At 45.6% G+C, this 13,294-nt stretch overlaps 1 protein-coding gene across 6 annotated transcripts in view; it reads left to right on the top strand.

Moving 5' to 3' along the window:
• Nucleotides 1-13,294, top strand: part of KCND3 (potassium voltage-gated channel subfamily D member 3) — a 133,208-nt gene that overhangs the window by 110,912 nt on the left and 9,002 nt on the right. For all 6 annotated transcript variants that reach the window (XM_051808565.1, XM_051808567.1, XM_051808562.1 and 3 more), the window contains exon 4: nucleotides 6,675-6,776. In XM_051808565.1, the coding sequence (XP_051664525.1) occupies nucleotides 6,675-6,776 (102 nt within the window). The remainder of the gene's footprint in view (nucleotides 1-6,674; nucleotides 6,777-13,294) is intronic.

Below are 13,294 nucleotides of genomic sequence, written 5' to 3'. Positions count from 1 at the left end.
TCACTGCCCCCATCCCACCCCCCCAGGTTTTCACCACCTCCTTGGGCAGGTGTGAGCAGCACTATGTGAGCAGTTCCCTTCCTCTTCTGCAGCTAACACAGGCCTCCACATCATTAATTAGGTTCATCTATCAGGCCCAGTGAGTTGGCATGTGACACCAGATCAAATTCTCTTAATTTCTCCATCCCCTGAATACTTTATAGCCATTAATTAGGGGTGTGAGCTCTGTGAAAGATGTTACAAGAGTGAGATCTGGAAACATAGATTAAAAAAAAGACAGACAGATAAATCACAGGCAGACAGATGCTCATCACACTCAGCTTCCAGTGAAACACAGAACCTTATTTTAGATTAATAGAGAGCAGCAACATCTCTATTAATGAGGCAGAAAAACATCAGGGTCTTCTCTTGATACTTTTATTAAGTAATACAGTTCTGGACAAATTCTGACCCTGATTTAAACCCCATAACAACTCTATCTGTACCAGATTATTCCCATTGCAACTGGGCACCTCTTTAACCACCATTCCTCAGAGCAATTTTGACCCAAGCTCTAAAATCTCTTATAGCACTAAAAATATTTTTAAAAAAGCCCATGTAGGGATTTCTTTTATCATTATTTCAGGAAGGGGAAAAGAAGGGAAGAGAGGTGGCTTTGTCAGTCAGCTGGACTGGTAGCGTGGGAACTTCAGCACAGAGGAAGCTTTGAATTCCAGCCAAGATGCAGCAACTGTGTAACACATAATTCCATCAAGGAAAAACTGTCCCTAAGGTCAGTTCTTATAGAGATCAAGGTCTGACTGTAACCCATATTGGGTGGATGAATACATAGATAACTTGAAAAAGGTATTAAAAATAAGCAGGGCATCTTCAGAGGATAAAAATATGAAATGGCCTCCCAAAAAGCCTACTACTTAAATGGCAAAGAAGGGGATAAAGTGAGAATTGTCAAGCTCTATAAAAAAAAAAAAAGTGAAGTTTATTTTGTTCTTCCCTGAAAAATGCAGAAAACACCAGAAAGGGGATGGTCTGTGTGAAAAGAAAATGACAGTACAATGGCAACTGAGTAAAACTGGCAATGAATAAACAGAGGCTGGAAATCAGAAGTTTTCTAAACAGAAGAATAAATTTCTGAAATAAACGCCCTGTAGGAGTAAGAGCTTCACTAAGTTTGAGCCAGAGCTTGTAAGTCTCAGGATGAAAATGTACAAAAAGTAGTTTACAATAGAGAGGGACCAGTCCTGGTGCTCCAGGGGCTTCCTGCGTTTCTCTGTGAATTTTGCATATTATGAGAATTTTAAAATTCTCTGTTTAATCAGCCAGGATATCTGTGACTGGTAGAGAAGCCCAGATCCATTAAACTCCATATTCTGTGCATTGTTCTATAAATAGGTTGAACATCGTGTTCTTCGGTGTTGGAAAAGATTAAACGATAAAGTTCATTTGAAATGATGTTCTGTTGCTTTAATGGTGCCAAGGGTAAGGTAGGATTAAAAGGAGAGATACAGAGGAGGAGAGGGGAATCTTTCATCTCTGGAAAGTAATGAAGAGGCCCAAAATAAGATCAAGGTCTGACTGTAAGTGGTTCTATCAAATTATATAGGAATATAATGAGTTCTACACCATCTAATTTCCATATGCAGCTCTATAACGTCTCCCCCCAAAGCAGAAGTGACAGGATATTTAAACTCAACTCAAAAGCTGTTTAATGTAAAGATTGGAGAGGAAGGAAATTTTAAATGTGCATACTTTTGTTTCTTAGGGGGGGAAAAAAAAAAGGTTAAAAGGAGGAAAAAAAAAATGTAGTTTTTGAGCATGTAACAGTTCTGTGCCTCCACTGCCTGCCCATTACCACAGCCAGATGGACCATGGCAAGCAGAATAACAACTAGTTCTTATTATATGGACCATTTGCTTTTTAAACAGCCATGATTCCACTCAGCATTCAAACACGTGTTACAACCCCCAGCCCTGATTTCCCTCTCCAACCTGCTCTGTCAGAGATGGCAAAGCAGCTTCTCGGTGTCAGGAGCAGGACAGATGATCAGTGGTGCCTCATTAGACTGAGGAAAGCACTCCACGGGCACTAGATCCATTTAATGTCTTCTCCACTCCATTATTTTTTAAAAATGAAGGTTTTTCCACGTTCTGCTGGGCAAGGAAGGGCTCCCACAGTAGGCTGGGGGGCTGAGCTGGTTCCCACCAGGTGAAGGGTCCATCCATCCCCTTCCCAAGTCACATTTGGGCACTGAGTTCCCACTCAGAAGCACAGACTGAAGCCTCTGCTGAATTCCTCTCTGAGTTTTATGCTATAATTAGTCGAAGGTACCACAGACAAGATCATTTTAGGGAGGTGAGAACACAACTACAAGAAGATCCTTTTTTGTCACTCCATACTCCAAGCCCTGGTGTTAAGCCTGCACAAACTCCTGTTTAACTCTACAATCTGCTTGTTGCCCTTTCCATATCCTAAAATCAACCACGGTTCTTTCCATCCAGAATTAAAGCCCAAACCCCAACCTAGCAACAGATGCAGAAAAACGCAAAGACTTGCTGTGATGTTTCACCTTGAGAATAAAAATCAGATATTCTCTTGATTACTTCTGAGAGCAGCTTCATTTCAACCTTAAAAGAACCGGGCAGTGCACCCAAACTGCAGCAGCCACCAATAGGTCTATTCAAATTCAAACTACTAATTGTTTGGGAATTAGCATGTGAAACACCGTTAATTATCTCGTGTGGCTGCGTTTTTCTGCCAGGAATCCTCTTAGTGTGGTTTTAGCAGATAAAAGTAGAAGGGATGTGGATGGAGCACCTCCAACACCAGGAAAGGCTGAGGGAGCTGGGACTGTTTAGGTTAAAAAAGAGAAAGCTCAGAGGGATCTTATTGATGTATATATGTTAAGATATATAAATATATACCTGAATATATATTAAATATATATATACAGCAATATTTATATACAATATGTGTCTATTCAGGTTTCCATCTTTGGAGATCCTCAAAAGCCACCTGGACACAGGTCTGGGCAACTGGGTGTAGGTGGCCCTGTTTGAGAAGGAAAGTTGGACCAGATGCCCCATGGCATGACTCCCAGAGGTCCCTTCCAACCTCAACCATCCTGTGAAGGTTAATTTTAATAACAGCTCCAGTCCCAAGAGGGAGAGGTGGGTGCAGGACCTGTGCACGTATCACTGACACACAGGTACTGCAGTCACTCCTCGCTCAGGTACTGAGGGTCTGCAAAGCTCAAGATGTCTGGCAAATATGAAACTATGTCACAGGCTGTAGCTTAATAGTTTATTAGACCACATAAATCAAGAGTGAACTTTATCTCCATAAGAACTAGATGAAAATCATTAATAAATAATAATTAGCTGTTTCCTGAGCCTGCCATCTGGTAAGCAGTTTTCCCAGCCAGCAGCTCCTGCTCCTTGCACTTCTCCCAAAAGCTAGAAGATGAACTCAGGCTATTTTTTTTTCCTCCTCTACCAGTCCCCTTGGGAAGTGCAGATACCCAGGATGCTGAAATCCTCCCCACTGCACCTCAGCTCTCCACCTGTACAGGTCTTGACTCCTTATCCCAAGCCTCCAGTTTCCCAAAAAACAGTAAAACCCCAGAAGTTGTTGAGCCCTGCCTTCCATCCTGCCCTCAGAAACACGTGGGCTCCAAGATAACCAAATTAATCATTCTAACCTGTAAGTGGCTGTCATTAGTATTATTATTTTCATCATATAAATTATCTTCCAGATTAGGTCATATGCATTTTGAGATCCTGTGGTTTCCTAGCAACTCCTCTCCCCACTCTCCATGCAGACACAGCGTGCTGCTTTCTTTTCCTTTTTTAGACTCTCTGTGCAGGGGTTATATTCAGCAACAGTGATCTCAGGCCTGGCCCTGATGACCTTTAGTCTGTCACATTTTGGGGGATAAGATGCAAAAGGCACCTATTCCCCCCCAAATTCCCTCAAAAAAAAAAAAAAAAAAAAAAAAAAGACATTTGCAGCACAAAGGCAGAAAACCACAGTCCTCCAGTTGTCCATCTCTGTCCTCAGACCAGGAGCACTGAGCTCTGCAGGGCAGGGAGGACAAAAACATAGCCACAGGTGGTAAAAACAGGCAGAATTTGAAGGATCTCAAAACCCTTTTTCACTGTCAGGCTTGACCAAAGTAGCACATCCCACATAAACAGACAACAGGTACCTAAATACACAAAGCTTGTGGTGCTTGAGCGAGAAGCTTCCCCAAATAATTCCCATTTAACACAGACTTTCACCTAAAAACCTGAACTGTTGTTTCAGAGTTGTTTCTAGTCCAGTGCAGGAAACTGTCTGGAGGGCCAAACCAATTTTAGGCACCCATTTTAATTAACTGCTCTAGCTGAGTTAATCAAGATATCTCCCAAATTTAATCACGATGGGGACACAGAGCTGGGATATGTGATGATCCCAGACAATCCTTTGTGTGAGGAGAATGGGATTAACTTCTGTCCTGCCCCACTGACATTTTTTAAAATAACGTCTGTTCTAAACTACAAAAGCTGTGGGGCTTAATTATTTAGATAGCTGGTGGCCCTGTTTCAAAAAGAAAAAGAGAACAGACCTCAGAAATGAACCAGCTTCAGTCCACATGGAGTACAGCTATTAATATTTGATCCCCTGCTAGCCTGGAGGCAAAGGGAATAATGTTCATTACAACAGCCTGAGACTGAATCCACTTGAACAATTGACTGAACTGGAGGTGAGGAGGAAACCTTTCCTGCTACAGGTGAGCTGAGCTGGGCTACTCTGGCAATTCCTCCAGCAAAGGAGCTGATGTTTGGTCAAGCATAGAAAAAAAAGGGAATTTTCAGGGGTAGCCCTCAGAGCCTCCCTGTAAAGATCATTACTGCATCCAAAATCCAGTCTTAAGATCATTGAGAAAAGTAAGGATCAGAGCTACAAAGGCATATACCTGCATAGAGAAGAAATAATTACATTTCTATTGAATTACCAGGAACAGACAGGCAATGGCACTTCACTGGAAAATGGAATATCCTTCAGTCCCTTATCCCCTGCTCTCTCCCCTTAATCCATAGGAGTCCCTATGGATTTTTGGATTACAGCCTCAGGCCAGTCTTACTTGGGGCCTAAAGCAACACAGCAGGGTGGGAAAGTTTTCAGAGAAAACTGAAGCTCCAATTTCACTTTCTTGTTGTATTCCCAGTCTAAATCTTGCAAATACAACCCGTGCCCCTTTCTCAGGGTGACCAGATTGGACCTTGGCCCCAGCACAGAGATTTCACTCTCAAATGCTGATTAGGAGCCTCAGCATTAAAATGGGACAGTGAAATCTAGGTGAAGTATAGAAAATAAAGTCAATTTGGGATGTCCCCATTTTAGGGGGGGGTCAAAAGACGACCTATTTTTCAGACTGGTCAGAGCCTGTGTCACCCAGTTAAAGCTGCAAACTGGTCCCCTGGGCATGTCTTTGCCTGGGAAATTGTCTGTTTGAGCAGAAGGTCTTGAGGTTAAAGAAATCTTTCAACCATTGAAGGCCACAGTCACTCACACACTCCCAGGAATAAAGCTCCTGGAATGACAGTGCTCCCTGGACCCACTGCAGATACTTTATTCTTCCTACAGTGTCTACCCATTAGCACCTCTAATTAGAAGGCAAAATCACGAGCTCCATGTTATTTAAGGGATTATGCAGCATTTTAAAACTACAGCACAATGTAATTATTTTTTAATAGCCGCAGCTATTTCATGTATTTACTTTTAATGGTGTTTGAGTCATAAATTAACTGTAGAAAAAGGCAAATCAGCACTTGACAGAGGAGCAGGCAGCAATTGGGAAAAAAAAAATGAAATGCTAAAAGGAATGATCAAAAATTATCAAAAAGGAAGAGGGCATTAATTTTTCTTGTTTGCTTTGTTCTGGGCTGCCTTTTATCATCTAACTTGTCCCCCTGGAGATCTAAAAGGTCAGGGATGAATAAACACAAGGAGACTTGAATGCCTGTGTTGTTGCAGAGTGACTTCTGTCAGTTGTTAAGAGATGTGTATTTTTGGGCAGTTTTATATTATCAGACAGTAAAGTTAATAAACTAACACTGCCAAGTGACAACAGAGATGCAAGAGAACAGAGCTGGAAGATGAAGAAAGGACTAAACAACCAAGCACGTTAGAGGGAAGGTGAGCCAGGAAAAAAACACATGCTTGGTGCTAAACCACCCAAAATCATCCTTGTCCAAGACCTGTGCCCCTTTCTCAGGGTGACCAGATTGGACCTTGGCCCCAACACAGAGATTTCGCTCTCAGATGCTGATTAGGAGCCTCAGCATTAAAATGGGACAGTGAAATCTGGGTGAAGTATAGAAAATAAAGTCAAAATCATCCTGGTCCAAGACAAGGCTCACCCCAAAAAATTACAGTGAACTTTTGAAAGGGTAAAAAAACCCTCTGAAGCAGCTCATTTGTCATCTCTGGAGAGGTTTTTAACCCTCTGTGGCAGCTGAAGTGCTTCGGGTCCCACAGACAGGCCCGTGCCGGCTGCTCCAGCAGCACCTCGGCCCCTCTGCCCACCCCAGGCAGGGCGAGAACCTGACATTTCCTTCCTCCTGCTCCTGTCCTGGCATGCCCATCCCTCAGTGTGTCCCAGGTCCTAACTCTGCTGTCTCCCTCCCCCACAGAAAGCCCGGCTCGCCCGGATCCGCGTGGCCAAGACCGGCAGCTCCAACGCGTACCTGCACAGCAAACGCAACGGCCTCCTCAACGAAGCCCTGGAGCTCACGGTGAGTGGGGACGTGCCACCTCCTGCCACAGACTTCCCCAAAGTTCCCTGTTCCCACTCCTCTCCCTGGGATCCCTTCCCTTTCTCTCTCTCGTTGCCACTTAATTGCTCGTTATCCAGCGTGGTGGCCACGCACATGGAATGGTGCTGGTGAGGCCACCCCTGGAGTGCTGTGTCCAGTTCTGGGCCCTCAGCTCAGGAAGGACATGGAGGGGCTGGAGCAGGTCCAGAGGAGAGCAACGAGGCTGGGGAAGGGACTGGAGCACAAGTGCTGTGAGGAGAGGCTGAGGGAGCTGGGGCTGTTCAGCCTGGAGAAGAGGAGGCTCAGGGGAGACCTCCTCACTCTCTGCAACTCCCTGACAGGAGGGGGGAGCCGGGGGGGGGTTGGTCTCTTTTCCCAGGCAACTCTCAGCAAGACAAGAGGGCTGGGTCTCGAGCTGTGCCAGGGGAGGTTTAGGTTGGATATTAGGAAGAATTTCTTTGCAGAGAGGGTGCTCAGCCATTGGAATGGGCTGCCCAGGGAAGGGGTGGATTCTCCATCCCTGGAGGTTTTTAAGCTGAGACTGGATGTGGCATCAGTGCCATGGGCTGGGAACCACAGTGGGGTTGGATCAAGGGTTGGACTTGATGATCTCAGAGGTCCCTTCCAACCCAGCTCATTCTGTGATTCTATGGTATGGAGGCATAGCTGGAATACAGCTGGATGGGAGGAAAAAGCTCCTGTGGGTTCCTCCTCGAGATAGAAAAGGATCTGGCTTTCCAGCAGCGAGCACAGTTCCCTCTAATCCCTCTGTTGGTTTCCACAGCCCGGGCTCTGCCCACTCCACTCCCTTCCAGCACGCAGTCATTTGTTTTCTAAGAACACAACATGGGCTACCTGATCATCTCCAACAGGACAGGAGAACATTCCCTAGCTCCTGATTGAGGCAGCTGGGTGGTGGGTTTATTTTTAAAGGCCCCTGGCTGTTCAGGAGGAGGGAAGCTCTGAGTGTGTCAGGTTGCTCAGCAGAACCAGTGAACACGAGGTGAGGTTATCACATTAAGCCTGATCCACACCAGAGGAGGTATTAGCACATTTCATGGATTTCATTCCAAATAAATCAGCCTTCCATGCACGTGGGAAGCAGAGAGGAGATAAAGGATGTTTAATTGAGCCACCTAGCATTCGTTCATGCATCCTTACTTGGGGTCTAATCCTTCATAAAATGTGATTTTCCCTGGCATGTCCTTGCATTTGTGTCCAGAGAAAGGGAATAGAGGTGGGGAAGGGGCTGGAGAGTAAGTTCTGCTGAGGGAGCTGGGGGGGCTCAGCCTGGAGAAAAGGAGGCTCAGGGGGGACCTTCTGGCTCTGCAACCCCCTGACAGGAGGGGGGAGCCGGGGGGGGTCGGGCTCTGCTCCCAGGGAACAAGGGACAGGATGAGGAGAAACAGCCTCAAGCTGTGCCAGGAGAGGCTCAGGTTGGACATCAGGAGGAATTTCCTCCTGGAAAGGGTGGTCAAGCCTTGGAAGGGGCTGCCCAGGTGGAGTCCCCACCCCTGGAGGTGTCCAAGGAAGGCCTGGCCGTGGCCCTCAGTGCTCTGGGCTGGGGGACAAGGTGGGGATGAGTCAAATGTCAGACTCAGTCCTGGAGGTCTTTTCCAACCTTAACAGTTCCATAAAATCCAAGCTGAAAACCCTTTCCAGTTCATGGTTAAAGCTGCTCCCCAAAGCCCTGAGCCCACTCCCAGCCCAGTTTGGTGGGCACAGCACAGGGAAGTCGTGCAGCACCCTGTTTGCCACGTGGGAAGGTGCTCAGTGCACACTGGGATCCAGAAACCCGGCCCTTTACAACTGGAATCCTTTTTCAAGGGACTCTACAAAAGCCCTTCACACGAAGCACAGATTTGGAAGGTGGGGGGCCCAGATCAGTTGCTGTTCTCCCCTCCAAAACAAGTTTGATCCTTCTGGCTACACACCCAACGTTGTCTCCTGCTCTGTGAATGGCAGCAACACCCGAAAAAACCTGTTTCTTGAACCATATGTTGCTGTTGAGCAGCTCAAGAGAAGTTTCTTTATCAAGTAAAGACCAGGCAGGCGGGTCACACCTATTCCAGAACCTCATCCCCATCCAGGAAGGGCTCAGGGAAACCAACTCTGCTGGGATTCTGCTTTTTCACTACCCAGAAACAGGCAAAAAAATGTGACTAAAAATTGAAAATTTCCTTTTAAGCTTTAGATTTCTGGTTTTTTTTAAAAAAAAACGCCAGGAGAGCTTAGCAGGGACACTTGGTTTGCACTTGATCTTCCAGCCTGTCATCCCACCAAGAATCTCCTCACTTCTCTTGTCAACCAAAACTCCCTGCCAAGACCACTCAGGGAAGAGCAGCTGACTCACCAATGCTTAAAGTCCAAAATGCAGGAGGTTGAGAGAAATATTTGGCTGAATGGGCTCATTTCTTGGCACCTGCCCAAAAATCAGCAGGAAAGGGATCGTTTTGTTGGCTACAAAGCTCCTGTAGACACAGGAACTAAAACAAAAACATTCCTGAAGAGGTTCTAGAGGATTTTTTTTTTACCCATTAATAACTAAATTTATATATATAGTAACACCTAGAGCAGGTTTTTGCAGGGTTTTCTGGGTGTAACTTGCTTTCTGGTGGGTTTATAACTCTAAATCAGAGACACAGGGTGGTTTGGGTTGGAAGGGACATAAAGATGCTTTGGTTTCAACCCCCTGCATTGGACAGGGAATCTGCCACTAGATGGAAGGTTGAAATGCTGACATGACTCCCCCACAGCCCAGTAAGAACCACAAATCCCACTCTGAAAAGCACTAAATACTGTGTACATTGGTATTAACACTCTGTAAGAAAATATCCCCCCCTGAAGGAACTCCCTGTTGAAATAGTCAAAGAGTTATGTGACATGTTGGAATATAATTTTTTTTTAATTCACTAAATTACTAAATTTTTATTAATTTATTAAAAGAAGAAACTTGCCAAAGCCATGCCTGGCACCTGCACAAGCACCAGGAAATGGTCTTTGACTACCTGAGGACCTGAATCAAAACCCAACACGTCTCTCCATCCCCAGGTGGATGGGGACTGCAGAACATCCTCTCTTTACATGACCATTTTAACTCCACGAGGCAGGATTTCATGTCCTTTCATTTCATGGCAGGAGAACAAACTATTCTGAAGGGTACAAAATGTGAATGACAGCCTAGTCTAGACAGCCAAATTTTTTAAGCTGTAAAAATATGAAGGAATGTGACTCCTGCAGTTGCTATATTTAGGCACCAAAATATTATCTCCATACTGTGCATATTTGTCAGTCAAATTAGGATCAAACTGCTTCAGTGGTCAGGTGCACATCCCATTTTGACACCTTGCCCGGGATTCTTGCTCACAGTAATGGGCTGCACATGGCCAGATTGCCTTAGGGCTGGTGTGTCACCCAGCAGCAATTCCAACTGCAATTACTCCGTGGCCATGAGCAGATATTATCACTTCCATCAGCAGCAATCCCACATGTGTTATTGTTTTACAAAGGCCCAGCACATTGCCTGGCACTCTGACACTCAGAGGGGTCACAGAACAACTGCCCCACGACATAGCCTGGCTGTGGCTCTGCAGTCAAACTAATAAATTGGAAAATAAGGACTGTTCAGGATTCCAGAACGTGTGCCAGAATGTCCTTTCATTAGCAGCAGAATGAATGCACTGACACCATCCTCCCAGGGAACAGCACGTCTCCAGCCCGTGGCCTCCCATCAAAGCAGAGGGAAAGAGGGAAGAAAAGGATTCATCCAAGGACAGCAGCAGGAAGGAGATCTGCTTCCAGCAAGAATACAGGCTCTTGCTTCACAAACATGTGGATTTGTGGCATTTGCCATCTAGACACGAAGTACTCAGAACTGTTTGCTTCTCATTTAGAGGTTTTATTTTTTTTTTTCAGTGGGCTTTATGTCAAATGTGCTCAAGGGATGGGTGAGCTCCTTCCCATGGCAGCAGCCTACATATCCTCTTAGCACTAATCTCCTTGTACAGCCAGCTGAAATTCCCTTTTAGCTGAAATGCTGGGAGCTGTATATCCCGGGAACAGGAGGTTTGTGAGGTCTTGTGCCTTTTCACAAGCAGAACCTGCTTAGCCATAGATAAGCCTTGGAGCTGCTCCCATGGGCAGGGACAGTCCAACCCCTGAACCAGCTCATCTGGGTTCACCAGGGCCCAATTCTGTGTGATGGAGCACTTAAAGAGAGGCAGAGTGGAAGTATTTTGGATTTCAGTGTGTCTCAGCCTCCCTCCAGGCAACCAGCAGTTCACTGAATGTCTTCCAAGAACAAACTGAATGGCAGCTGGCATCAAATCCCTGCAAAACTGGCATCCCAGCTCCAAAAGCAAACCATCCCCTCTCCTCCCTCCTCCCCACTAGCTCCTCCATTCCAGCCAGCCTCTCCTAATGAAGACACAGATTTTGGTTGCCTGCAGTACCACTAGTGCAACCTCTGTAGGTTCATTTCCCTCAACAGAGCTGTCAAAATGCCCAGTTTCTGTGATGTTGGCACTGTCACTGTCCTAGGGCAGGACTTCCAGCAGATCTCATGCCTAATTTCCACTTAGGGTGGGCTCAGTGGTTGCCTGCTCTTTGTTTCTGGAAACACTGAGCTGACTGAAAAAAAACCCAAAAAAATCCAAAAGGAAGATAAGGAACAAGTCACAATCCCTGATATTCCACGTTCTTCCTGGTCACTGCCCTTGAGTGACACATCCCTTGAGCCATTTCCCTCAGTGACAAACCCAGCCTTGGGATGGAAGGCACAGGGAGAGGCTGAGCTGTGCTGCCAACATTCAACAATTGGCTTAACTCTCCTGCCAGAGGTACCAAAGCTCTATCTTTGCTCTCAGATCCCATTTAGATTTCCTCCCGAGCAAATCCTCATAAAAAAAGGATACTGTTTGCAATATATGCTCTTCCCCTCTCCTTTTCCAGTGTTTTAGTGCAGCATCCTATCTGCTTTAGGGCCTCCAAGGACCTCCATGGGAAACATTCCAGCCCAGCCTCCAGCAGAGTCAGTGCTCTCAGCAGGTACCAACAGGACCTGCTGGGTGTGTTACCTCACCAGGAGGATTGTTAAGAAGAAAAATGGAACTGATTTTTTTTGTTGTTTTCTTTTGGGCCACTTCTAAAAATACTTCTGGGAATGCTCATCCTCCAAAACAACAACAACAACAACCAAAAAAAAAAAAAAAAAAAAAATCCATAACCTGCCTAAGATGCATTCCCCCAGGAATCTATTAATTCTGTGTACAGTAAGTCAGCTTCCTTAATGCACCACTTCAGCTGTGTTTTGGCATCTGTCAGAGACAGAGTTATTCCTTCACTTAAGGATCACAGCACCAGCCTGGAAATGGCATCCAGGAGAAGCATTTGCAGTGAATCACCGGGACACAGGGGTGTGTTTAAATGCAGTGCTTCAACCAGAGATGGATTTGACCCCCTTGGGAGCTACAGACAATGTCTTGGCACTTCTGACAAGATGTTCTGCCGTGTCTCCCATCCCACCCATTACCTCTCTTGAGCAGCCAGATATTGCTGCTTCGTGTCTGAGCAGAGATTCCAGCCATGCACAGCCACTTCTGACTTCAGGATTTTGGCATCACACAAAACACCAGGCACCCTTTACTTGTGGAAAACATTTTACAGCACCTAATTGCTATTTTAATGCACGTCATTGTCTTTGAAAATGCGGGTCCTCAAAGACACACACAGATTAAAGTGTGATGAAATCACAGGGAGCTTCAAGACCAGGAACTTAAGTAGTAGTAGTAGTAGTAAGAGAATATCCTTAAAAATCTGCCACCTTACAATCTTAAATCTGCCACCACACAACAGAGAAAGGGAGAAAAATACTTCTGGCTCTCCCATAGCACAGAAACTCTGCAGGCAACCCCATTTGCTACTTTTCCATTAATTTCTGAGGTGTATCTGACCATCAGATCACAGGGGAAGTAACATGGCAGATGTTTGAGAAACATCTGATTCACTGATACGGTGCAGAAATCAAAAATACAGAGCCCTGGTTTTCTCCCCACACACCAATTCAGTCAACTAAATTGGGCTATTGCTGTTTTGATGAGTGCTTGAGACAAAGCTTTCTGTGTGAGCTAAACACCACTGAACTCGAGCTCCCAACCTCTCATCCACTTCTGTCCCAGAGGCTTCAAGCAGCTCAAGTCCCTCAGCTTAACAGAGAGACCAGGCTGAAACCTGGAGCTTATCCCAACCACTAAGAACTCTGCAGCCTGAGCTGTTCCTCCCCAAATCACCACAAACACACCTACCTGGTGCAGAAGCCACAGGCAGAACAGCAGAAGTGCCCCAAAGAGTCCTTCCAACCCAGAGCCACACAAACCAAAAGCAGATTATTCTCCTCCAACTCTTCTTATGCTTTCCTGGGTGGAGCCACTCCTTTTAACAGCTTTTCAAGCTAAATACTCTCAGCTGTGCCCAGTTGCTCCTCAAAAGGCACAGGCTGC

Source organism: Manacus candei, unplaced genomic scaffold (assembly GCF_025592945.1).
Source record: "Manacus candei isolate 608988 ecotype Guabito, Panama unplaced genomic scaffold, ASM2559294v1 h1tg000073l, whole genome shotgun sequence".
NCBI lineage: Eukaryota > Metazoa > Chordata > Aves > Passeriformes > Pipridae > Manacus > Manacus candei.
This window is presented reverse-complemented; position numbering and strand designations above follow the sequence as displayed.